At 40.9% G+C, this 27,485-nt stretch overlaps 1 protein-coding gene across 3 annotated transcripts; it reads right to left on the bottom strand.

The window, feature by feature from the left end:
* Positions 1 to 920: 920 nt before the first annotated feature.
* Positions 921 to 26,460, bottom strand: RBL2 (RB transcriptional corepressor like 2). 3 transcript variants are annotated; one of them, XM_074881809.1, is made up of 23 exons: positions 26,230 to 26,460; positions 24,461 to 24,591; positions 23,010 to 23,210; positions 20,348 to 20,412; positions 16,548 to 16,700; positions 16,019 to 16,147; positions 14,974 to 15,134; positions 14,804 to 14,868; positions 13,905 to 14,091; positions 11,841 to 12,007; positions 11,081 to 11,190; positions 10,074 to 10,177; positions 9,586 to 9,723; positions 9,089 to 9,253; positions 8,453 to 8,564; positions 7,611 to 7,883; positions 6,832 to 7,106; positions 6,094 to 6,270; positions 5,846 to 5,917; positions 5,329 to 5,446; positions 4,084 to 4,286; positions 3,496 to 3,660; positions 921 to 2,721 (listed from the first exon to the last, which is right to left on the bottom strand). In XM_074881809.1, the coding sequence occupies exons 1-23, from the start codon at positions 26,428 to 26,430 to the stop codon at positions 2,551 to 2,553; spliced, it is 3,543 nt and encodes a 1,180-aa protein (XP_074737910.1). In that variant the 5' UTR covers positions 26,431 to 26,460; the 3' UTR covers positions 921 to 2,550. The 3 variants fall into 3 exon arrangements, with proteins under 3 accessions (XP_074737910.1, XP_074737912.1, XP_074737911.1); XM_074881810.1 differs by lacking the exon at positions 921 to 2,721 and adding an exon at positions 3,161 to 3,286; XM_074881811.1 differs by lacking the exon at positions 16,548 to 16,700.
* Positions 26,461 to 27,485: the final 1,025 nt, after the last annotated feature.

Below are 27,485 nucleotides of genomic sequence, written 5' to 3' on the forward strand. Positions count from 1 at the left end.
ACTCTCTATTTCAGAAAGAGAAATATAAGCTATGCTACAGCAGTCTTCAGCAGTTGAGTTTGCAGTTGGACTAGATGATGGTTGTAGGTCCCTTCCAGCTGAACTATTCTAAGTCTTGAAGAAAAACTCTGAAGCTACTTCAGATTTTTTTTTTTTAATTTTGTTTACATACTAGATATTTTTCCTTTGGGACACCTCTGTTGACTTTTTAAGCATTTGTTTCAAAGCATAAACTACAAATTGTACCTCATATTATTTACAACTGAGGGTTACTAAACAGTTTGGTTTCAGAAAGGGATAGAAACCACAGAAGCTGATGAAAATGAGTGCCAGGGCCAGTGGGTACAAGCGCAGGGGCAAACCAGTACGTGCTTAGCTATAAAAATACTGTACCTGGCTGCCAGTGGCCAAAACTGTTCTTAACAACTTAGTTAAGAATTGTTAGAAACTTCCCTAACTCAGCTCAAACGCGAGGGCAGAGGCTAGTGTGTGTGGCAGTAATTCTGCTCTGGCTGGCTTAAAATGTGTGATCTGGAGTTAAAGGCGGCCGCCGGGCTCTGGTTTCTAGGGCCCTCTGCCGCGGGGGTGAGCCTTGGGGCTGTCCCTCTGCCCCAACTTCGGGTAGTGCCACAGGAGGAAACACCTTCAGAACAGACACGGTGGCTACACTGGGGCAAGAGTCAATCTTTTTCCCTGCAGTGGGATCAAGTGGTGTGTTTATTTTTTAATTTTTTGTTAAACCATTAATTGCAGTGCTTGACTGAAGTCCCTGCAGTCCCCTGTACTGTGCTGTGTGGACCCACTGAGATGATCATTTTGATTATTTTCTTTTGCACTGACCAGTCCAATGTGGTATTTGAGAGCTACAGGCTATTTTTGGCTTTGCACATACAATGCTTTTTTCACACAAGAACATAAAATTGTGAGTTTATAAATTCTTTATTGAAAAATACACTTGCAATATTTTCATACAAAGTAACATAAATGGTAGAGAGTAACAAGAATTGTCAATTTCATAAATATTTTTACAGAAACATCTACACACTTTCTGGACTTCAGCCTTTTTTGTTATCAGGTAAGAATTCCGCTGTAAATTCAATGAAAGTAAAGTAAAAGCATCTTTCATTAAGCCCTAAATTTTTCCCATTATTCAGAGGAGTAGGAATGACAGGAAACACAGAGCTTTTAACTTTTGCTTCCTTATAAAAGCTTCTAGAATTGGAGTGTGCTACATGTTACATTACCACCGCACTGTCCCCAGTTACGACACCGAAAAGCAGTAAGGTGGTGTACTGTCCCGGCTGTTAGTAGGCTTAATGCTTTCCTATTAAGTCTGGTATTTTGGAACTATTTTAAATGGAACCAACTAGTAGAAGTCTAATATATGCACCACTTCCTTATCCTGTTAGTAGGGGAGAGATTTCCCCAGGCAGCCTGATTTAGTCCATTAAAAAAACCCCAAAACAACCCCCCCAAGCCCTGTCCTTTAAAAACAAAAAAGCTAAGTCTATGTTTTAAGAGCTGGACCCCACTGTCCTTTTGCTGAGGAAGTGGAGGGGCCAGTTCCTGACTTGAGAAAAGCGATCTGAAGAAACATTACAAGCATATAAAATTCCTTGAAAAAAGCAAACATCCCTGGCTTCCCGCCTTCGCCACTGCAGATGCAGCAAGTGAAAAGGAATTCCTCATGGCATTTGCTGAAGAGGGGAGCTATGGGATGTCAATTTGAAAATAAATACAAAAGTCAAATTGCTTCAATACAGAAAGACAGCTGAAGTCAGCCTTTGAAAAAAAATATTCACATGTAGAAAGTGCCATTGCAAATATACAGCAAAACTAATCTGCCTTAAAAATGACGCTTCACAGCCCTATCAAAAGTGCCACCTTTTGAACATGAGTTCACGTTAAAACATTGCACAGCTAAAACCAATGCATAAACAGAGTTATCTACCTTTATACAAGGTGCCCAGGCGTTAAAGCAAGGTAAGGTGATGGTTTTCAGGGGCACGCGAAACATTCTGGCAAGAGTCCATTCAGACAGCTTCCTTCGGGGCTTAAAAAGATGATTCCCATCTTCCCTTTCCAAGCAGAACGGGACTTCGCTAGACTAGTACTTGTGAGTCAGTGATTTTGTGGAGGCGGTTCCTGTGAGAACCGAGGCAGGGCTGAAGAGGGTTCCCCTGGCGCAGTGTTCCCCCACCTGCTGCCCCTGTAACCTTCTGGGCCCACGGCGACAGGGGTCCAGCGCTGACAGCAGTGGCCTGAGCGGGCTGGTCAGGGCAAGTGGGTGGCAGGAGCCCTTGCGGCAGGGACCAGCCAGTGCCTGCGCGGGGCCTGGAGAGGGAGCAGGTGCCGTGCGGGGTGGGCCGTGGGCCCGCACTGTCCCAGGCAGCTCTCCTCCAGCCCCGGCCTGGCCTGGCCGCCACAGAGGCACGGGGTGGGGAGGGAGCCGCAGGGGGCCGGGCCAAGCAGGGGGACAGCAGCGCAGGGCCTCCCTGCACCCGGCAAAGCCACCTGGCCCCGTGAAGCTGCAACGAGGGAGCAGTGGGCTCAGTGAGACCCTCTGTCATTTGCTACGTCCTGGAGTCGTCTTAACAGAGCCGTGTGATTCTCCTGACAGATTCGCTTCGCTGGCGCTTCAGTGCCATCCTCCAAGAGAATGCCTCTCTTCTTTGTCGGCGTTTCTCCAGTTCTAACCATGCTGTTAATTTCCTTTAGTCTCTGGAGAGAGGAGGGGGAAAAAGGTAGAATTATTTCTCATTATTGTGACTCCCAAAATACAAAGCGAACGTTTGGTACTTGCATTACACTGGGATTCCTTGTTTCTGGAGAGCTGTTCTGTTCACAGTGCTCCTGGTGGCAGAGTAACCTTCCCGAGGGCTGCACTGGTCTCTCCGTTCCCAGAGTACACTAGAGCCTCGCTCAGCCCCACGCAGGCGCGTTGCCGCCGCGGGTGCAGCGTCTGAAGGCCGCCCTTCCGCCCTGCTCTTACACCACAGGTGCAACGTTCCAGCTAGAAGGAAGATGCTTCCCAGGGAAGACTTCTGCTTCACTCTTGGTGGCCAGAGATGACAGGATTCAGCCCATTACACACTGACCTGGTGAGGCCGCTCATGTTAAGAGCCCTGTGGAGGACTTTTTCCCCGTGAGGTCGGTAAGAGTTTGATTGTGCTTCATGTTCCCTTTGACCAGTCTCTGTGCCCAGTGACCCCCCGTGACCGGACAGCCGAGGGGCCCGGTGCTGCGCAGCCCGAGGCACTCACGGGGCTCGGTACAAAGAGTAACTCTGAAAAGTACACAAGGACCTCAGACACTGAATTGCTTTACAGCTTCTCGGGTACCTGAGCGGACAGTTTGAAGAGCTTTAGGGGAGAGAGTACATGTTAGACAATGCAAACCAAAAGGTGCCTTCAACAATCTTCTCTAATTTTGCTACCAGAAAGAAAAGGTAGAATTAAGGATTTATAAAAGCAAACTAAAACGCTTTAGTCTCACCTTAGATGGGCTGCTGCTGAAATAATAGAATATTTTCTCCCGAGGAGAGAGAGTAGACTCGTTTTTGTGTGGCGAGATGTACACGGGGTGATTCTGGGACAGCTGGATTCTGCGAGGGGAGCCAATCCTTACGAACGGGTAGGGCGAGAGCGGGGGAGAGTCCGTCTGCTCAGGAGAAAATGAGAATCACCCAGTGGCTGGTACCTGACCTCAGGTGTTACTACTGTACGGCTTCTGTGAGCTGGGCACCTTACACACAGTTTAGGTTCTTCCACCAATGCCATACCATACATGTTTAGAAGCTTTGTCGTGTTATTAGGCCAGGTAAGTATTTTTTTATTTACTTTTCTAATGCTGTCTGAGGCTGGTGGGTGACTTGCCCAGTGCTGTTTCATACAGGAGGAAACAGTAAATAGGCATCGGAAGTACTTAGTATTTTAGCAGCAGAACATGTCCTTGAGGGGAAACTATTGACATAAAACCAGAATCCCTTGAATTTGCTTACAGTGAGGTTAGCTAAGAGTACTTCACTGCATGTGCAGTAAAACAAGATCTACTTACTAATGAAAAGCACAAACTTTAACTTACTGCGTTTGAAGTGTACTTCAGGGCAAATTCCTTAATCTGCTCGATGTAGATGTTGTTGTAGAACTGTATCAGGTCCCCCCGCTCTTCCTCCTCGGTGTCACTGTTGGCACCCGTCAGGCGGGTGGGCGTGGGGGGAGCGCTGCTGGGGTGGGGCACGGGCAGGGTGCTGCTGGAGCGCATCACCGGGCTGGAGTCCCTGCTGGCTGCGAGGGCCACAGACACCGCTCCGTTAGTGGCCACCACCGGCTGATGCCCTTCGGCCACCTCACTAGCCCCCGACCCTAGGTGCAGAGCCCCGCCTTCCGCAGGACAGCGACCGCCATCTGGTGTCAGTATCAGTGATGCTAATGCGGGCCCCTTAGCACCTTCCCATACAGAAAAGCTTTACGTTGTTACAGACCAGCAAACTGCTGCGTGCGTGTACAGAAACACACCTGATTTCTAACTTTATACTGGATAAACTGCAAGTGGCTTTTCTGTATGAGCTGAGTTTCATCATATGAGGAGAGCTAAAACTCCTTTTTTCAGGCATTTCTGCTATACTTTTAACAGTAGCTCTTTCTTGTTGCCAGCTGGCACTATTGCAAATCGGAAACAGTGGTCTTTTTCAGCTGGTAGTAGAAATACTTGGCTTGGTAATACTTCCTGCTGGTTTAACATGGAAGCTGCATAATATATAGTATTTTGTCCTCCCCTCCCTGCCATCTCTATGTGACAAAAAACATTAATACCTACAACTTACAGTGTTATCTATTAAATATTTTGAAAACGGAATATACAACATCCCTTATTTGCTTTCCTTTATAAAAGTTCATTCAGGGAAAATGTGTCAATTCAATTATCAAGGAAAGAATCTTCAGAGACATCAGATACGCTGAAATAGATGCTGTGGGTGGCTGGTTTGTTCCCATCTCTGCAGCAGCCAGCGACTGCCGCGAGTAAGAGTAGTGGTGAGCAGGGCCTAGCACCCGTTTCCTTGCATTCTACAAAGAGATGGGCGGTGGTGCCCAAACCTCACAGTAACCTCGTGAGATAGGTGCGAGATTCAAAGCTGTCAAAGTGGGGGTAATACTAAGCTTCAGTTACAGCAACTCTTCAGTGTTATCGATATATTCTGAATTGTGTCCAAGCTTACCAAAGAAGGGAATGTTTGGGGTGGGGCAACACAAAATCCAACTGTTACCTTATGCATGCTGTTTTGGAAATGGAACTAAACCCAAATGTCTGGAATTTGGAACCACTCACTTCTTTCTTTGTTTCTCTCTTTACTTCTGTCCGTAGGCGAGTTCTGCTGGCTACTGCTGTCGCTGCTGCCAGAGCGGCAGCGTCGTCTCCTGCCTTTGATCAGGACACTCCGGTATACCTGCAGGGAAAGAGGCGCATAACAACACGAGGATGATCGGATGTGCAGTCGCACAGCCGGGAAACAATAGTCTGCATGATATATCTGCCTTTTAGAAACTTCATTGTGGTATCACGTTGCTTCTTACAGGGGAAGACACATCCTCCTAAGAGGAGTATTATCCAATAGGCACTGCCTCCTTAGATTTTAAGTGAAGATATTTTCTATTCTAGGTATAGCTTAGCATAAAAAGCTTTCAGGAGTGCAGGATTTTGGATATGACTGCTGTCTCCTGAGAACGGCTCACAGACTGCATTCATTTAATAGTAAATGTTACTTCAAAAAGCAATCCATTCCTAAAATGCAACTAAGGTGTTTAGTAAACTGGCCCCCACGTTGTTCAATAGTAGCTGTGCTTACATGACTCTTGGCTTGGGGCTGTGTCCGATAGCAGCGCATTATGTTCTGGAAGGACCTATCTTCCTTAGTAACCTAAGAGGAGATGAAGAGAAGAGGTTAATAGTTTTTCTGTGGGTGGTTTTTATTTGTTTGGAACTGGTTGTGTGTGGTGTTTGGTTAGCTGTGGGTTTTTTTGAGGAACTGTAATCTTTAGAACATAGTCTTGAAGAGGTTTTCTGGTTGGTTGGTTTTCTTTATTCACACCTTACCTTTGCCATTACATAGATGGCACACATCAGCAGCTGATCCAAATGTCTGTCCATCATGATTTCAGGGCAGTGCACCAAGGAATACTCAAAACACGTCCAAATCTTTTTCCGCAGCTCATCAGATATATCGAGTTTGACACAGAGATCTCGCAGCCGCACACTAGCTAAATGATAAACCTGTTGAGATGGAGAGTGCTTAGGGCCTCAGCAATACTGCTTTTCTTACCCCAGACTTGCACACCCTGTAGCACTTGTGCAAATGAGGAGCCAAAAGAAGAATAACTAAACTTAACTTGTTTGCTTACAGGACACAGACCCTCTCAGTACTGGTTTGGATGCTAAGAAAACATTTATTTGAAGCTTCAATTCTGAGTTGTCTTGAGCTCAGGAAGGGCACTGCATCCCCTACAGAAACCACTGTGTTGAATAAACCAGAATTTCTTTCTTTTAAAGAGCTATAAAGAAAATGGCCACCTGTAAGTACCAGCTGGCCAAGTACATAATCTACTTCACAACTTGTGCTGCGGTAGCTGTGGTGATAGTCTACTCCTTTGCTAGTGAGAAGTTCCTGCATAAGAAAACTACCCTGCAGGTATGTGTGTGAATAGACATCGGGTGTAGATTAACTTGGAAATTGAATATTCTCTTAGTAGTAGTAATAATAAGTATATATTTTAAAAATCACTGAAGATTTACCAAATACAAACTAAGCAAAGCACCAATTAGATTGCAAAGTACCTTTCTAAAGAAGAGTGCAAGGGAGCCCATCTTGCGAGGCCTGGTGGCCATGGCAGTGCTAAGTTGCTGGGTTGGTCTTTGCTCTCCAGGAGAGATCTGCTGGACAGTTAACGGGCCCGGTAACTGCAGTGTCGCCCCGGTCACCTGAGGGTTCAGGGTACCAGCAAGGGTCTGAGCACTGAGAGGCTGAACGGGCCCGGAGACAGCCTGCGGCTGGGTACCTACATTTACTTGGACTGGGAAGAAAGTTATTCCTCCATTTTCATTGGCAATACCTGTAATTTAAGAAAAAGAGTCTGAAATAAGAGCGATTTGGGGCAGGGAGTGTTCCTGGTTGTTAGTGGTTTTGTGTCGGTTGGTTTGGTTTTTTAAAGAATTCAGGAATTCTCGTATTAGCTGCTTTTAACTATATGTTTAGTATATTATAGATGAAATTGTTTCATCAAAATACTTTGGACTTTTCATCATAAGGAGACAAGAAGATAAGGGAAATTGAACTAAGTTTGTCATACTAATGTAACTTTCATCCTGTGCCAGTTCAGGAAGGAAGGCTTACAGAAATAACTAAGTTGTATAAAATAGACGTTGGCAGTCGGAACACCCTTGTGCTGTACATGTTCTGTCTCTAAATTGTGCTCGTCTATTCAAACAATTCTTCCCATTTATGAATCCTTAAACATACTTTTTTCTTCACTGGCATACTGTTGCCCTCCTCTCCCCGTATTCTAACGCTCCGCTGGGAACAAGCCTGAATAATTCAACAGTCGCTTTTCTCTCACCTTGCACTGGTATGGTCACAGTTTGCCCGTTGTTGGCTGTGACGGTGGCAGTTGCCACTGTAACCAGCGTCTGGCCGGGCACAGGCGTTACCGACATGGCTTCGGGATTCATGTTCTGCACAGGCACCGTGTTCACCACGGGCTGTTGGGAAACTCTGACTGGAGTGCCACTGTCAGAGGTACTATCGCTGTCAGCAAACAGTCTCCTCCTTGTAGGATTGGCTGTAGGAGAACTGTATCTGTCATACAGGGTAGTGGGAGAGGATGACAGGCCTGTGGATTAAAAAAACCAAAACATATATAAATATATATATTTAACACTTGTATAAACCTTGGTTATATAAATACATGACAGAAAGCTAATGAGAACCAAAATATGTCAATGCAAAGCTCTTCAGGAAACACTTTTTAAAATTCTGTATGTCTACATTTGTGGCTTACAGATTGCTTTTAGCAATGACTTAATCCCAAGTAATGCCAATGGATGATGGTTTATTTTTCCAGAGAAGAAGATTGAGACTTCACATAACATAGTGGAGTTTCAATTGTGGTATAACAGTAAAGCAAACTGTTCAAGTGCTACCGCTTATAACTTAAGTAGTGTGTGTGTGTATAAATATTATTTTACATACATATATGCTGTTCATATACATAGCCTCCTGAAAACACCCTATCACAACAGTATTTTGTTCACACTGAAATAAGGAATGCATTGATCTTAGACATCTGACTTAACTATGTGAGTTATGATAAAAAAGTCATTTACAAATATGTTTGCAGTTAACTGTCCATCGACATTAATGCCATGCTTGAAGATGTGTAAGCATGTTATTAAGTCTCACCTTTTCCTAGTCCTCCAGTTTCAGCACGAACCTCGTTTATTCGTCTTGGTGTCAAGGGTGAACCTACAACACTGTTCCCAGCAGATCTCTCAAAATACTGAGGTGGCATTACCTAAAATATTTATTTATTAGAGTGGCTGGATCACAGATTAATTACCTAACAAATTTTTAAAAGCTTCTGTACTACAAATTTTGAACAGCAGAAGTGTATGGCAAAAAAAAAACCCAAGAACACTGAACCACTTACTTACACCACAAACTGTGCTACTCTAGAAGATGCACTACTGTAATAATCTTTCTGTGACTACAATTAGAAGTCTGTACTTTTTACTATGTTTCTTCTTGTCTAGTAATCTTTTCAAGTGTGAGTGAGTGACTGGGCCAGACCTTCCCTGCTTGTCCATTCTGTTCACAGCTCTGCTGTGCTGTGCAAGCACGGGGTGAGAGTCAGCGCAGCGGCAGCTCTCCTCTGACTGTCTCTATCAAGGTGTCCGTGAACAGGCTCGAGCATGCTACACCGACTGTTTTCTCTGCCCGGGTTAACCTGTGGGGTGAAACTGAAACCTGGACCCCTGAAGTATAGCATCCACTCTCTACCTTCCTGTCTGATATATATATATATATGGAGGTGCTCACCTCTTCACAAGTAGGAACTTTGTTTTCATTCTCTTTGATTCTGTCCCACAATATGGATTCCTGTTTCCATGCCATACTTTCCAAGATCTGTTCTTCAATATGATTAAGGTGTTTTACCACTTCCCGACAAAGGCCGTCCTCTGCTCTAATGAACACCTCAATTACCTGTAAGGTGTATAATCGTGATCAACATAATGTACTTGTTTCATATATTTCTTCTTACAGAAAGATCTAATTCCCAATTTTCAAGGAAGAGATCATTAGAAACATTAAGGCTGCATTTCTATGATTCAATCATACGTTGTCTTGCAGTTTTATCAGAAGATAGTTGTTGGTATCTTATAGACACTCGGGCAGTATTTTTTTCAATACAAAAGGGACAAAGCTGAGAATGAAGAGTTAATATCTAAGTTAAGGTCAAGGTAAGGAGATTACTTAATATAAGTCAATAGAGTACTCATAACTTGATAAGCATTTCTAGTTATCAAGCACTTTACCTTATAAAAATGATAAACTGGAATGTCAAATATTTCAGTGATGAATGGGAAGTTCCCAGGTGGCTTATATGTAAAGGTAATTATCTCAAGGCAACATGCCAGCAGAGATCTATGAAACACATCTTGCTCCAGTATTGCCTGCAAGAGAGTTGCAAATTTCAATGCTTAATTTACAGTGTAACCATAGAATAATAAAATGCTTTCTATTCTGCCTCATCCAAAGTAGCATGATTATTAAGCTTATAAAAAGAGATTTTTTTTTTTTATGAGACAGAACAGAATCCAAAATGAGCCATTAAAAATTTCATATATCTTTGTGTTTGTAAACAAATAATTTGTTCTACACTTTTTCTTCCATTCAGGTGTACTTAACAGCCTATTTCAGAGATTTACCCTCATTTTAAATAGTTGTCTGTTCTGCTCTACTAGTTTCCTTTTCTGTTGGTCCAACTTTAAAAATGAGGTACAATTTGATTAGTTTTCCTTACAGATAAGTCAGTGTCTCCCAGTCTCCTCCTCTCTTGCTCAATGACTGATTCCAAGACCTTGTAGTATAGCACCTCAGCACGACGAAAATGCTTGCTAGCCACATCTGCAGGAATTTTAAACAGAAAAATATTGTGAAATGTGAGAAAATAATTATATCCTTCATCTTAAGCTATAGAGATACAACAATTTAGTGGCCTCTGTGTATTTCTGTGCTGCTGTGGCTACAATACTTTCACGACTAGACCAGTTAATTTTAAATTTAGGCATCCCTCTCCTACGCTGCACTGACTTGTGAATGCAGAGCAGAATAACGTATTACTGAACCCAGATTCTGACGAAAACCCTGTATATAAGAACAATCCTTAACATTGCTGTAATATAATAGACACGTTTCAAGTTCAGAAAGTACACTGAGAAGTATATCTATACGGATCCAACTTGCACTGCGCAACAGAAAACCCTGAAGCAACGATGCTGACAAGAAGAAAGGAAGGCCCTATTAAGAAGCAAGAAGGTCAGAAGCATCTTCCTTATTTTCAATCCATCTTCATGCACTTCACAAATCATGACAACTTTGCAAATAATACTTTGTGTTTATACTGGCAGGATTTTAATATCTGTACTAATCCATCCTTGTATGCAAGCCAAAACTGCTGTAGGGTTTTTAAGCACTACAGTTAGTCAGATTTTTCATTACTATCACAGAAATCCATACCATTGCTATTATTTTTATTTGAGAGAGAAACAGTGGTACCCTAACTGTGCTTTCCATTTCAGTTCTATACAACTGAAAGTATCATCAAATTCCAGTGATTTAAGCTAAGGCTGATTATAAAATTCTATGCAAAGTTGAAATTTGCCACGTCTTAAGAATACAGGGAAAGACAAAAGTAATAGAAAAGACGCTTGTGCTGAAGCATAACCTGTAAGTAAAACAGTAATTGCAAGAGATCAATGTGTTTACAGGCATTTTAATTCTTATCTGTATAAGTAAAATGTTACCCACCTTTGGAAAAACTACTGAATTCTCCTTCAGACTGCATGCTCTGGCAGTATACTTCATACATCTCTTTTACTCTGTTTGCAATAGATTGAGAAGGATCTCTGGAACATGCCCTGAAAATAGAAACTAAACATTCTCAACATTCCTACTAAGACAAAAAAAAAAAAAACAAACTATTTTTGTAATATGATGAAGCATGAAACTGTAAATATATTGCATAGCAATACAAACACACCCGTATGTGCCTGACTGCATATGCGCTGTAAAGTGTCCACAGCATATTATTATTATTGTATACATTGTAGCAACTATGCTCGTCTTTTCATGATCAGGGATAAATACTTAGAATTTTCCATGTGATATATAAAAATTGGTTTAAAATATATTGTACCTGAAGCAACAGTTTAGCTATATGGAGAATAAATTTTATTTTGCATCTCCTAGAGTATGGAGTGATTTGCTAGGAAGTGAGATTTGCTAAGTAGGAAGAAAAGTCGTGAAAATTTTGTATTAACAGTTTGCTGTTAGAGCCAAGCTTAAAACTATTGGGTTTTACATGTATGTTCTTACAACCATCAATCTCTTCAGGACAAACATGTCTAAACCAAAGTCTTTTGAAATTTAAATGCCTCTCTGGGTCCTATTTTACTCTAGAACCTTTCAAGACTGACTCACATTTTAAATTACACTGTTTAACATTAACATTTGTTATTAAAACTATTTAAAAAATAGAATTATTTGGTTAGCTAAGCATCAAACTTACCTGAGTATTTGCTCCAGATTTTCACTGGGGGCATTTTTCAGTCCTGCCAGCATCGTATGAAGGCGGCTCAAACTGTATGTTGCTATGGAAACAGGTGTCACATACGGGTTGCTCTCTTTAATATACTTGCGGCCAGTAAGTGGGGTTGTAATCCTAAGTGATTTGGACTAAAAAGACAAAAAGTAAGCATATAACTGTACACTATTATAAAACATAGATACAGGCCATAAACAAGAAAGTGTCGATCTGTAGAATTCTTACCCTGTGTTGTGATATATATGCCTGGAAAAAATGGCTAGAAATCAAACAGCCCAAACTAGCTCATGTCTCAGATAACAGCCAGCAACGAAAGATCGATCTGTGTCCCTCGGTTGTTTGTACGGGACAGTACTGTATATACACAGAGAGGATGTGACCTCACACTGAAAGGCAGATACTGGGAGTGAAGTGTGAAACAACTAGGACAATCTAAAAAAGCCCCCTCAAAAGCCCAGCAGTCTCCTCCTATCCACTGAGTACCAAAGGTAGCCGTAGCTCAGACAAAGCGTACTGAGCCAGGGTTTCCTTTCAGCGGGTTTAATACTGAACATGAAAAGTCCTCCTGAACCTAACACTTAGCATTTTAATTCATTTGCATCAGTTCAAGCCATCACATCAAAATAATTTAACACCAAGGATGTTCCTTCCATTAGTGTACAGCAAAACCACGCATCTTCTAATTATCTAACCACACAATTATTTACCAAGAAATGTTTTCCTTGCTTTAATGAATATGTTACATTTTGCAGTCTTTTCACCATGAAGTCTAGCTCCCAATACTCCCCCCATTTTCCCCACATGCTCCTAAGTCTGTTTTATTTCTGCCTCCGTGCCCTAACCAGGAAAGATGCTTCCCCCAGCCCTGCCCTGGGCTCGCCGGAACATGTCACAGCACAATTATTGCACCTGCAAGCTGCGTTCTTACAGGCCATGCTGTTTCATCACTCCAGAAACCTATGAGAGTCACGCACCCAGATCTGTGCCAGCAAAACTCAGCAGCTGATTATTTCTTTAAATAGATCAGAAGCAAAGAATTAACTGATTGCACCGATTTTGCAGGTTAGGTTATTTTGATCTTTTCTCTCCAGAATGTTGAAAGCCACTAACCAACTCTCACTCTGAAAAAAGATCACATAATTATTTCAGTGATCTAGACTGTTTTACCCTTTTGCTCTCTGTAATCCAATTGTGCTAATACAGCTTATATCCTTCTTTATTTGCCTGTCTTGTATCCTTCCTCCTTTAAGATACCTTTTCCACCTTCAGGAACACTTTGATACTCTATAATCACAGGTATACAAGTCTGCATTCAAAGCTGGCACCTGTTTTTCAAAAGCTACTCTAGTCACACAAAGGCCCTGCTAATTTTCAGAGTCTTCACTTTATTATTCTGAAACACGTAGTTTTCTTTATCCTCTCAAAGACCATATTCTATGCTATTTCATTAGTCGTATATAGAGACATATCTACATGTCATGCTTTTAAGCAAGCAAGGTGAAAACCATTCCCTAGTGATTTAACTAAAACTGTGAACAGATGTAATATCAACACCTGAAGCACACCTGTGAAAAGGAAACAAACAGAATGCATAGAGCAAAGTGCTGAGCAGCTTTGTGTATGTTAAACATATGGGACAGGGATAGGAGGGGAGAGGATGTGGGACAGACAGGTCCAGAGGACCCCGACAGTTGTGGGAGAATTCAGCACCTGCCAAACAACCATGGAGAACTGCCTGTTCTGTTGTGCTTGAAAATCTTCACCTAAAGATACCTCTTTAAGTAATTACCTAAATATTCTCTATACTGGATTTAATCAAAGAAAACCCAAATGAATGGAGAAATTCTGTCCCAAAACCCCCAAAGTAAACAACATATCTAACCAATTACGAACCCTAACACAGCTATGCTGGGTGCACTCCCAGATCACCTTTAACAATAAACATGGTAATTTTTAGTAGCTGCTTCTCTTCATCAGACAAACTTACTCTCCGTATACAAACAGCAACACAGACCGTGTCATACTCACCCTGTCAAAGTGTTGCTGCAAGTTATGCTTCACCTGTACTCTTTCAGCTGTTTCCATTCCTGAAGTTGTATTTAAGCACCTTGTGAGAGTTCCAATTTCTTCATCTGCATCCTCCCCAAGAAATATTCGCTCATCGAGATTTCCTACTGACAAAACATACTCCTCGTAGGCCTTGTTGATGGCTTTGCTACAGCAGAAAAGGGAAAGACAGATATAAAACCCCCTTTATTTAGACAGTGCTTTGTTCACCTGCTTACCAAATGAACACAGTTCTGGCCTGCTGGGAGTCTACTTCACAACTTCTTTTGACCCTGACTTAAGCATTGGAGCTCTTTTAAAACCTACAGTATCTTAAACATGACATTATTTTTCCACTATATCTGATGGCTTGCCATTTAGCATAGCTGCAGGAGGAACATCATAAAACCAATCTTATTTGGCTGGAAACTCCTCAAAACTTACGCAGCATCACATCATCATAAACTACGCTTACATTTTTCATACCATATGAAAGAAAGTAAGTCCACCTCATAAGCATCTCTAGATTTCTAAAGAAAAAAATACCACCAAACCTTCTTCCCAATACCACTTGCCACTCATTTAGTGTGCTCCCACATCTTTTTCATACGAATACTTTGAGTTATATATGAAAGAAAAAAAAAAAGAGGAAACATAGAAACATAAGAATAAAAGCAGACGTCAAGCAACACCACCCTGAAAAATCATTCCTCTTTCAAATTGTACCACCTCAGATCATACCACCTCAAAGAAAAGGAACCGAAACACAATGTAATGTATAAACACCAAAAGCTACCCAAGTCAACTTGCATAATAATGCAAGTGCAACTGTATTACAGAGGGATACTAATGCAAACCAAACCACAAATACAGTGACTCACAAGCTATCTCCAAAGTTCCCAGGATCTAGAAATCCAGTGAGATTTTCATCTTTTCCTTTTAAAAGCTGTAAGACAGTTAAGAACAAAGGAGGGACATTTCAGTTCTTAAAAAGGTTTTGAAGATAATGGGTAAGGAGAAACTTTTCTACATTACATATTTATTGACCAACCTTTTTGTCAAAAAGTTTCCGAATATATGGCTTCCAAAAATGTTCCTTTATGCCTTTTGCTTCTAAAACTAATCCATAATGTAATGAACACAGTTTTTCAATGATGCAGGGAGGATCAGATGATACTTTATAATCCTTACTATGAAAATCTTCAGGTAGACCTACAATTAAGAATACTGTATTATTTAATTTTGCAAATCCATATCCTGTTACCTTATTAACCTTAAATTCTATGCTGTGTAGTCTAGACAGTGTGAAATTAAAATGGTAAACTAATTAGTTCCCTTGAAAGAATTCTTAATTATGTATGCCCACTCAATTAGATAATGTTATCAAAAGTCAATTTTGAGTCAGAGATTTAAAATAATTAGATATTGAGTGATAAAAATTAAAAATATCAGTTCTAATAGAAAATTGATCAAACACTCATGAACTATAATACTCAAATAAATTTGAGATAATGGTCCCAGGTCACATCCAAACCACTACAAAGTAAATGGATACCGTACAGCACTGAAAATGTCTAGAAAAGAATTGAATCAGAAAGAGTCTGGAAAGAATGAAATGAGAAATTCAGTGGAAACTTCTCACCATTCATTTGCATTTGTGGTGATCAAGTCAACCTGCATTTCCATTCTCTTCAGAAAGAGAACAGCAGCAATCCAGAAATGAGAGGGAAACAATCAAGTCTCATATTTGAGCACTGAATCTTTCCAAACTGTGTCCAACAATGACCGCATCGTTATGCACTCTTTTACTGACAGTAAAATGTCATTAACTGAAATTTTTACTTCGGAACTTCCTTCAATGGTGTTTCCATAGTAAATTAAATTCTTGACTTACTATATTATTGACAAAATTCAGAAGTCTGTTATTACATACTACATTAATAGAAATCTATCTGTGCAGCCAGATATAGAACATATTAATTCCCACATACTTCAAATCAATATTATTCAACTTATTCTCTGTCACACATTTTCACACTAATTTCAGTAGCCTTAGAAGTTCTTGAAGACTTTATAGATAGTTTTTTTCAACATACCTTTAAAATTAGGATTCAGAAGTTCTTTACGGTTAGGACACTGGAGAGCATTTCCATACACTAGATCCAAAGCACATAACAAGAGATGGTAGGAATTGACCAAGTCATCACTGATCATAGGGAAATTACCTTCAATATCAGAAAGATGCAAGACATTAATTAAAACTAGCATAGAGTTAAAATTCTTTTAAGCAAGAAACTGCTGATATTTCTATTACAATCAATAATGGGGTCTTGGAAACACGGACTTTGGTGACTATAAATATCTGGATAGAAATGCAGGCAGTAAAACACACACACACTTCATAAAATATAGCAAATATAATAGTAAAATATGTTTTTAGGGAACAGCAGCAATTGTGTAGGAACTCAAATATACTGTGCTGTGTTGAAAACAAATCTTACCAAAATGGTGATAAACACGATATTGCAGACTCTCTCATCCACAGTAATCTGATTAATCAGTGCTTAACTTGAAGCAGCATGAACAGTATAATGCAAAGTGCCTCAAGGAAGAAAAATTTGTTACCATAACTCTGGCAACACAAGCCCCACTGTCTGGCAGTGTTACGTCCTTCGAGATTCTGACTCCATCTGCCCGAAGCAGAATCTTGTTCTGAAGGCACGGAAGAGGGAATAACGTGTTCCAACTGAGACTCTCCTTTTCCCCAATTATGCATTGCTGTAAAGCATTGCAAAGAACTTTTAACTTTTGCTAGGCTAAACCCAAATGTTCAGATGTCCTAGAAAAAGCAAGCACTGCTCCCTCCTTCAATTTCCTCCCATTCTCCAGAATGAATCTATATTCAACTCAAAGTCAGGAGATTATTTTTCTTTACCAATCTGCTTTCTTTACAAAAATTTTGTGGGGGCATGCTCATTATAAACAGTAATAAATTAAACTTTATTTCTCTTGTGCTTTACAAAAGAGTTCTAGTGTGTTTCTCTGATCTGGTTTACAACGTAGCTTTATTTCCTATAGCTCCTAAAATATTTTTTATTTATCACCTTCCTGTAGAAAAGAATCCTTGTAACCTCTTCACTCTTTTATCACTTTTCACAAAGATTATATTCAGATTCATTACTCTCTACTGAATTCATTTAGGTTTATGATATTCCTTTAGAAGAATGGCCATAGCTAAAAACAGTCTTGTAAAATAAACGATACCATTAATTAATACCATAAATCACAATTCCATTAATATATATGCACAGCATGATTTTCTGTCACTCTTTCAATACTAATAACTCTTCTACTCTTTTTTTGTTTGGTTGTTTTTTTTTTTTTGGTAAGCTCCAAACCACTTAGCTGAGCCCACTATGAAGAACAGGTTTAAATCCTTGAAGAAATCTATCATACAGTAGCAAATTCACTTAAAACACATCAAAATGTATATATGATTAAAGAATTTTCTAAATTATGCTGTTACTTTTCTACCTGTAATGTACCAGTTTCTTCAAATTTATATTCAATTTTCCGATTCCATGTTTATTATAAGAAAATAATTTTCACGCAGTTGAAACAACTTAAAGTATTGAAGCCTACATGAAATGTGATTTAACTGTACACATTTATCAGTTATTTCCAAATCATTAAAGGTTCGCAGCAAAGCAATGAAAGTCCTAAATAAAATAGCAAAATATTAATCGATAAAAATTTTAATGAAGTAACTCTCGTAACATAGGTTCACTTTCATAACCACAAAGTCTAGCACGGCAATCGTTACTGTCAGCACAGTCAAAAATAAATCAAATTTTACAGAACCAGTAGTTTCATACAAATGATTTGTCAATGACATTTCAAACAATAGCTCACTGCTTCCTTTCACAACCTAGTACCAAATAATAAAAAATAGTTATCTCAGTGCAGCAGAGATGTGTTTTTTCATTTCCATTTTAAAGAAAGAAAAAAAAAAAGGCAAGGTAGAGAGTTTAAAGACAAATTCTTACAAGAACTGCAGTATCGCTACACAAAGTCGCTATCTCACTTTGCAGCGTATACCAAAGGTACGAACAAGACTTGTACTTTCTGCATCTGTGAAACTGAACGCAATGATCTTCAGGCTTGCAGAAATATCACAGAGACAAGCCTGAACTTGCCACTGATGTGCGGTTGCCATGATAAGGATTACTGCCAACCCTCAAAACACAGCGAACAAAATGTAACATGACTATTTAATGCCTTAAATGGTCAACATTTAGTTTCCATTTTTGTGCTGCCACACTTTAATAAATTTACCACTAGTCACCAATTTTACAGTTTATAATTACTGTAGATTTTCCTTTTTCTTGTAAAATTTAATTAGCTATGCTATCAAGACAGTATTCTTTGCAAAGTTAATTTGTGTGTCTAAAACTGCTTCCTAATTAACATGTAGTTAATTGATGATGCAGTTACACAAACATATTAACCAACACTTTAGCAATAGAAAGACTCAAAGTCCCTTTGCACCTTGTCAACTGTTCAATCTACCCATAGAGGTGGGGACTTCACAGAAAGGAAAAGAAAAATCAGTGATGTTTCAGACTGACCACTTGCTCTCTCAGCTGCCTAACTGTGCTAAAGAAGTAAAGTTCTGACTGACTGGAAATAGAGTACTAACTCTCCTCTGGACTCAGTGGAACACGAATAGGTATTTCAAACTACTTGAGAGCGCCACTCTGGATTGAAAAAAAAAAAAAAGGACGAAAATCATACTGTGTTTCAGGGTTGCAAGCAGCATACTTGTTTAGGAAAGATTTCTGTTTCCCAGTAAAGTGGACTCTGCAGCCTACTGGAAAAAGGCATCTGCTACACAAGAGAGAGTGTTCAGTATGGCACTCATGCTACACCACACCCTGCTTGATCTTTGTACAAAGATGTGGTGGTGAGGGTGCAGTAATACTGCCAGTATCTTTTCCAACAGGGAGCTGCTGGCAACCCTCTGCAATGTGGTGCAGTGTAGAAAGAAAGGCTAATCTGTAAATCAACAAAATTAGTGCCAGATAATTCAATATTGTGACAGCCTACTCGGTCCTCTCCTCAAAAGCAGCCAGTTAAAGAAATCATAGCACGCTGAAGGAATCTTAACAATGATTTGCTTTTAAATTGGAAAAAAGCCACCCCACCACAGCCCCCCAAACCAACTCAAAATTCCTTTTATCCCTTTACTTGTAGAAATTAAACTATTAGTTTTCTTCTACTAGAAGTTATCTTACGAAAAAATATAAAAAGTCTCTGGAAATTATCAATGGACCTGAATCTACAAAGCTATTCTTTCAGTGAGGAATATAGATCTTGTCTTTCTTTTCCTCAAAACATTATCTTACTTACACAGAATTCCCAGTGAACACTCATCCAAGCAGTACTTGAATAAAGCCCTAGGTATGCAGAAACTCTTTTAAGATGCAGATTTGATGAGGAAAGGCTTTAGATTATATGTGATACAACTGAACAACTTAAGCCTAAAATAAGGGTTTAATCCTGTTCCCTCCTGTGGCTTTTTCTCCCAGCAGTCATTATCAAGAAAAACTGCTGAAATCCCCTATTCTTATTAGCTTTAAGGCTGCTCTTATGATCAAGGTTATATATACACTACAATATATTGTCTGTTCATTGCATTATTTCTACAGAAGCATATTAACAGAGGATCCCCTTAAGTGTTCCAAAGGAATCTGAGTCTTCAGGACAGTCAGCCATTTATATATATACTGCTATTGTCCAAAATGCAAGAGAAAATCACCCTTGCAAGGCAGGTGTGGGCAGATGTATTCAGTAATGCATATGGTTATTTGACACAGTTGCTGTGTGCTCATTTTTTAAAAAGGTAGGGGGGCAAAAAGGCTATCAAAAGAATTAGAATGCTATCTGTGATACTAGCGTGAAAGTATTCACACCTAGAATTTTATGATAAATTTTTACTAGAAAAATCATTAAATATTTTCAGTGTTGCTGGAAACCTAGGAGATATTTAAATATTCTTTGTTCCTAGTAAACCTACAAACACACCTTATGTTAATTACAACAACATCTAAATAAGAATTCACTAAAATTCGAAGCTATTTTTTTCCCTTGGAATTACAGCGTAAGTCTCCACAATACTAGAAGCTTTGTGAAAATATTCCCCACAAAAGCCAAACTATTTAGACATATAGCTCACTTTAGAAGTGTGGTAAAACATACGGCTGGGGAAATTATGACAGAATACATTCCTTCAGGCTGTTCTGAGAAGGCCCATTCTCCAAAGGCATTGCTGGATTCAGAAATGCCTGCACATATTTCAGTGTTTAAGGACTGATATAACTAACAAAACGAGGTTTGCCGTATTTAATCCCTTTCAAATCTCTTACCTTTTGCATGAACAAACAGCACCCAGCAAAACTGGAAAACTTCAGTCACAGTACACGGTTGTCGTCTTTTGGGGAAAAATACAGCAAGAAGACACCAAATAAGCTCAATGAATGAAGACCGATAGAACATCATATAACATTCAGTCATTCTAAAAGAAAAGTAAGTTTTACTACAGTGTGGCCAAAAATCTTAAGCCCTTCCCCCAAAAACCTGAGTAAAGGTAACAAAGCAAGCCGCATGCTGGTTTCACAAGTGGAACCCCAGTCTCAGTCTGCATGTGAAGATTCAGATGTCACTACAGCAGACCAACACAGCAGATTCCATTAGAAATACTCCAAGACGTGAGCAGAAAACCACTGTAAATTTAATGTTAAACACGGCTGGCCTAAATGTTTTCTTTTAAGGCAAAATTGTTCTCTCAGTTGCAAAGAACAGGTAAATATCTGAATTTAAAACTTACAGAAAATATTGTTTCTGCTTTTTCATACAACAAATTGTACATATAGTCAATTGAAATAGTTTGAGAGCCAGAGCTGAAATTCCTTCTTTTATAAGCGTTCTGAGCAATCTAAGCATGTACACATGTTCTTAGAGGAACACATTGTGTTGATATTAATATACTCAGTACCGGCAAGACTTGCAGAACTCTGTGTTCACAAGAGTGTCATCTATGTACATCATGTAAAGCATTTTGTTAGGATTTTATGTAGTATACAGAATTTTGAAATATATTAAATGTTTATCAGAACAAAGTTCCTCTGCTGGTCTTTGTTTAAAATGCTTTAAAATAAAATATAACTCATTCACGAGGTCCCTTCTTAAATCAAAAGTTTTGCAGCTATTGAGAATTTATTATTTCTTAATACTACCATGTGTACCATACTGGATGATTTCTGGCTACTGGCTAGTAAATTCGGTTTGTGTTCTTGGTAACACAAAAATCTTGACAAAGTAATCTACTCATCCAAAGTTTTTATTTCCCCCCCTCAAAAATCAGAAACTATGCTCAAGTATTTACTGTGTGGATTAAAAAAAAAAAAAAAACACCCCAAAAAAACAAAGAAAAAAACCACAAAAAACCCCCATCCCCTAGCACCGATTTTTATAACTCGATAGCACCAGTCCTTGTTTCTATATAACATATCACTACAAGTGCTATTTCATATATTGCAGCTCACCCCCAGGACAGAATAACATTAGAGCAGCAAAGAAGGTGGCATAGGGATATGTTTTGTTCAATATTATCACATTCCTTTTAATTTTTTTTAAAGTATAGTTGTCTGATTTAGATTGTACAATAGGCATGGGAGCCTCAAAACCAAGCAGTCTTTGCACAACATAAACCTTTATCAGGTTTTCTGTGTTTCTAGAAGCATTGCTTGCTCTGTAAGTCTGTATTTAGTGTTATTTATTTCACTCCATATTATGTATTTCTGTTGGAAATTCTTTCATTCAGGACAAATTAGTTCATGGTGAGTCCATATTCTTTTCCATTTCTCCAGTAGTTTGTTCAGCCTTAATCTTTTATTTTCTTATTTAACTACCTCATCAGGTTATGTAAAGAATGGTTTTCAGTGTCGAAACTAACATACATTTCACATAAAAATTACTAAGTCTCATGTTCCAACTTAATCTTCAAAATTACTTCACACCTAACCAACTAGCAGGGTTTACACTTCTAACCACAGAATTATATATGCAGGATATTTTAATTTCAGCATTATATACAAGTAATAATTTCAATACACAACTCTATTCCATCTATAGTCTAACTTCAATTTACTCACCTTTTGCACTCTCCAACAAAATAATTTAGGCACAATCTTGTCTTTTATTACAGATTCAAATACATTTGGATTACAAATGCCACTAAGTGATGCTCACAAGAACATCGGGGGGGGTGGGGTGGGGTGGGGGGGTGGTAGAGCCAAAAAACCCCAACTAAGAAGTAGTCTGGAAATATTACAAAAAGTAAAAGAAAATTAAAAAAAAAAAAAACAAAAAACAAAAAAACAAAACACATAAAAGCAACCAGACAGTGGCACTTCACAGTAGTGAAGATGAAAGAAATAATGAATGGGAATAAATCAATCTCTACTAACTACCAGGAGAAATCAGAAGCCATGCTAAGTGTTGGCACAAACAGATGAAATCTTGTTAAGATCCGAATAACTCAAAAAGCACTTAATTTTCACAGCACTCCTAATACAGTAACAAAGAAACAAAGCTTCTATTATAAAGTACCCAGAAGATCTGCATCTATGAAGAAAATGATGGGAATTCCCAGGCAGTGAAACAGGCTGAGTTGTTCTGTGAGCTATCGAGGCTAGATAGACTCTACAACGATCAAATTCTTTCAGTCTTTCCCATCTTAGAAATACTATTTCTCTTGTCTACAGACTGATTTTAACATCTCCCCTTTCCCCATCCCCCAAATCATAGACACTTAGCAGCTTTAGGATTTCCTGTACCCTGTTAGATCTGACAAACTGCAAAAAGATTCAAAAATTAATGCGAGCAAGGACAGACAGACCAACTCCAATATTCTAAAGAACTAATATGAAAGTACAGTTAAAAATACAACTAAAAAAATGGAACAACTTCATTATATTTTTGTAACAGTAACACTCTAAAATCAGTCTGGAAGTAACAGAAATGTACCTCTGTTTTCTTCCTCTCTGTTGACGAGGTTGATCTTCTTGAGGATATCTGAAAATATCCTGAAAAATGGGCTCATACTTCTTAAAAATTACTGCAGAAACTGTAAAGTTTCTCTCTAATCTCTCAGTTCGTTCTCTGAATTGGGAGGGTAGATTTGCCATGTCTTCCCACTTTTTCATCTTGTTAAAAAATTCGATCAAGCTGAAAACATCAAATGGGTTAGATCTGACAGGGTTTGTTGTGATTCCCCCCCCCCCCCCCCCCCCCCCCCCCGAAATACAGAATACATTTTCAACAAAAGTGCAATTTCTACTTCCCAAACTACTGATAGAAGGGCAGTTACAAACACAACAACATACTCAGAGCCAGTCCTTCACCCATAAACAAGGATGAGCTCAGAGAGCTTGCAAAATATATTTATATCCTCAGTTGATGACCATGTTAACTATATATTCACAGTTTTGGCTTTTCCTCACAAAGACACAATCACCTCCAACAGTCAGATTACTCTAAAATCATATTTCCCTAATTTTTCTGAATAATTTATTAACTTAAATAAAACAAGCTCTGCATTCTACAATGCTAAAAAGATTCTACAAAGTATGAAAAAACCCTAAGTTTCAGTAAATTTCACTTTATAAATTTGGCTGTCGTTTATTTTTCACTGCTTTAGCTACACCTACTTTTTCAGTGTTATTAGTCTTCGATAGCCCAGCTCACAGAAACAATTTATCCACTTTAAATTCCCTGAATTTCTGATTTGGAAAAAAACAAAACCCAAACAACAGTTTTCAAAGGAACATTTTTATATTGTTTAAACCAATAGCAATGCTCCAACAGTAAAGGAGATGGGGAGAAAAAGTGCATAAGTACATTTGTTTTTTCTGCCATTCTACTAAATTGTTATGTAATAATCAGATTGCTAATAAAGTCAATTGTTTCAGGAAGTCTTTCTTCATTGCTTTACAGAGATAAACATTTCGTACAAATTTCTTTGTCAGATTCTGACATCACTTAAATTTCATAAACCAAGAACATGTGGAAAGCAAAGTCTTCTTACAAAAACAAACAAACAAACAAAAAAAGATAAATTGTGTGAATATTTTCACAGCCAATTAAAAATGGATTCTCATGTGAGAAGTTCACACTTTGCACACTCTTCAAAAACAGACTATTCTTCAGGGACTGGTTTCTTTCTCCTTTGAGAGAGGGAAGTCAATATCTGATTTTGGAAACCTGTGTTTTGACAACATAGCGATGACCAAAGGGTACTGCCCTACTTCTGTGGCAATGAGCGATAACACAAAGATTCCAGTGATATAAATTCTGTCTTTAAAAGCAGGAAACAAGACAGACGCTTAGCCTTTGTTCTCAGTTTCTAAATTTCACAAGGTGGTAAGCAGTCTTTGAGATTTTGAAGGTGTTAAAAAATTAGCAAAAAGAAAAGTTACCTTTGCTCTGAACAGCGCAAAATTCTGGTTAAAGACACGTAATTTCCCTCAGCTGTCCCTCTGCTCACAGTTGGAACTGCTTTTCTGCAAGCCACATACAAGGCACACGCTAGCCAGTGCAGATCATTTCCCTGTGAATTAAAACACCAGGCATCTAAAAGAGTTCATTGGAAAGAAAAACATACTTTTCAGCTATGCGCCCAATGTCAGGAGAAAGGACAGAACTGTGTCCTCAACGAATGAAGTTCAACCAGTGACAAAGTTGATTCGTTGTTTCAAAGTTCTGTTGAGCTACTTTGTGTTTCTAACTACAACAAAAAACAGGCCTCGAACAGACACTTAACGCTGAACAATGTGAAAACTAAAATTACAGTTACTAGTTACCTTTACAAATTTCACATTGACACAAAGTTTAAGGGTATATTTTTAGTGTTGCTCTTCTCATATAGTAACATTTTGTACTGCCTTGGTATTAAACAAACTAACAAACAAAGTTAAAGTTCCTTGCTATCAGAACATTCTTCTGTCCTGAACAGACAGTGGGAACAGAAAAACATAGTTTCCATTTTTCTCTGTATTACACAACAGAGCAATTACTCAATCTGGTACCTAAAGACAAAAATTAATTCTAACAAAAACCTCCCAAATCTTATTCTCCCTCTTCAATTTAAAAATAACGTTTCAATAGGAAAAGGACAGCAAAAAAAGAGGCTGTGAACGCTGAATTCGATGCTGTGGGTTTCCTGGGCTACGTGGTATCGCCGGGCCAGAGGAGCACACACCTTCGGAAAACGCAAGTTTTCTGTCTGAGCCTCCCAGCCCGTTTCTGACGGTTACGAGCGGCGTGTGGGACAGAGGAGCTTTGAGACCTGAACACTTCCTTCCCCCGGCAGCCGCCACAGCCCCGGGCACCGCGGGACTAACCACCTTCCACGTGTGCTGCCTGCACCGAGAGCTGCCTGGCGCTGGGAAGGGAGGCCCGGAAGAATTCCGGGTAACTGCAGGCAGACATGCTTTTATCATAAGCGCCACCTTTATTTTTAAAAAGCCACCCGGTAAAAGGGATGTCACAGAGAAAGAGGGTGCGTCACTTTATGTTACCGTTTTCAAGAGTGATGTTACAAAACCCGCACGCTTTTAACAGTCCATGAAGTTTTGTTATTTGTTATATCTGTGCTGAAATTATCTACATGAGCAACCGAAGAGCTGCTGTTAAACGTTCACTGAGATAACTGTATTACATCTGTCAGCTAAACAGCTGAGAGTAGAAAGGCTACACCGATACAGTCGATTTTTGACGCCTTTTCACCGCTATGACTCGGGATTATAATTCTTTTCCCCCCAGTTTCAGCGCTGGAGAGCACCGCTGCGCTCTGTGCGCGACGGCGGGCCGGGCCGGCGGGCCGAGGCCGCGACCACGGTGCGGGGCGGCGGGGCGGGATGTCCCTCAGCGGCGGTTCCCGCGGCGGAGGCGCGACCCCCGAGCGGGCCGAGGGCTGCCGGGTCGGACCGCGGCCGCGCGGGCGGAACGTGCCCTCGCTCGGCTGCGCGCTAACGCCCGAGCAGCGCCTCAGCGCCGGGCGCTGCGAGGGAGAGGCCGTCGCGCCTCAAGGGCCGTCCCCTTCCCTCCCCCCCGCTTAACCCTCTCCCTCCCGCCGGGCTGTCCGCCCGGGGCCGGTCGCCTCAGCGCGGCCGGTCACCTCGACGCGACCGCTCCCCCCCCCCCCCCGCCGCCTCAGCGCGGCCCCCCCAGCCCCGCCGCCCCTCACCTCCAGCGTGTAGTTGCGCTTCATGCTCTGGTAGCTGAGCCAGGCCTCGGAGCGGGCGCGCTCGTCCATGTTGAGGCTGCTGCAGAGCTCCTCGTAGCGCTGCCGGGTGTCCCCCTCCTCGGCCGGCGGGGAGGGGGGGGCGGCGGCGGCGGCGCCCCCCCCGGCCCCCGACTCGGCGTCGTCCTCCTCCTCGCCCGGCATCCCGCACCCCGGCGCTAGGGGGCAGCACCGCCCGGCCGCGCACTGCGCTTGCGCCGCCGCCCCTCAGGGTCGCGACGCGCATTCGAATCCAAACAGCCGGCGCCGGGCCCCGCCCCCCCTCCCCCCGCCGCGGCCTCTCGTTGGGCGGCGGCCGAACGCGCGGCCCGTCCGCGGCCTGGCTGCGCGCAGGCGCACCGTGCCCTCGGCGGCGCCACAGACTTCCCCTCCCAGCCTGCACCGCGGCAGCGCTCCCGGCAGCCCGCGCCGCACGCTCGTGGCGTCACCGCGCACACGGCACGGGCGGCGGCCCCGGTCCCCCCGGTCCCTCCGCGCCGTTAGACAGCGGGAACAGGAGAGAGGGGGGGTAGGCCCCACGGCGCGGCCTGCACTGGGCGCGGCCGCGGCCCTTCCACCGCCTGCCGTGCTCCCGGGGCAGGGAGGAGCTGAGGGGCCCGCCGCCCGCGCTCCCAACGGGGGTGGGCCAAGACGGCTGTTAGATGTAATTGTGCACTAATAATTAATTACGGGTAATGCTGTAACGTTGAGAGATCTTCAGGAGCAGAACAGAACCAGTAGTGGTTAGCTGTCTTAGAGAAACCAATACATAAAACGGAAGGACAATGAATTCAATCAGTTAAATGCAGCTGTGCAGAGCATTTACACAATCACGTAGAAATAACAGCATTCAGTTTTTCAAACACACTTAAGTTTTAGACCATTATGAAGAAAAAAACAGTTTCAAAACAAGGCCACAAAGTAACAAGGGTTCATTTGAATCACATCTGTTTGAGTCAAAGCTTCTACCTGTCAGTCCCAATAGTGGGCAGTGAATCAGGCGATACCAGCTTTCAAAGCATGAACAGCGACACTGGACAGATACAGCGAGAGCTCCTATCGTAAAGGCCCTACTGAGAAGAGACTCCCTAAGCTAAGCCTTAAGGGGAGGTTAGTCCTAGAGCAGGTACATGTGAACTTAAGAGATCAATAAAACAGACTGCACTTTATTAAAAAAAGATTTATTGACTACGCCTGTTTGCTTTTGTACTACTAACATT

Source organism: Strix uralensis, chromosome 12, assembly GCF_047716275.1.
Source record: "Strix uralensis isolate ZFMK-TIS-50842 chromosome 12, bStrUra1, whole genome shotgun sequence".
Taxonomy (NCBI): Eukaryota; Metazoa; Chordata; class Aves; order Strigiformes; family Strigidae; genus Strix; species Strix uralensis.

Coding starts and splice junctions, on each gene's coding strand:
- RBL2 (XM_074881809.1), bottom strand. CDS start 26,430: ATGCCGGGCGAGGAGGAGGACGACGCCGAGTCGGGGGCCGGGGGGGGC. Junction 20,413..23,009: donor CAGAGAGGAAGAAAACAGAG/GTACATTTCTGT, acceptor TTTCCCCAAAAG/ACGACAACCGTGTACTGTGA. Junction 5,447..5,845: donor AGCCCCAAGCCAAGAGTCAT/GTAAGCACAGCT, acceptor CTTTCCCTGCAG/GTATACCGGAGTGTCCTGAT.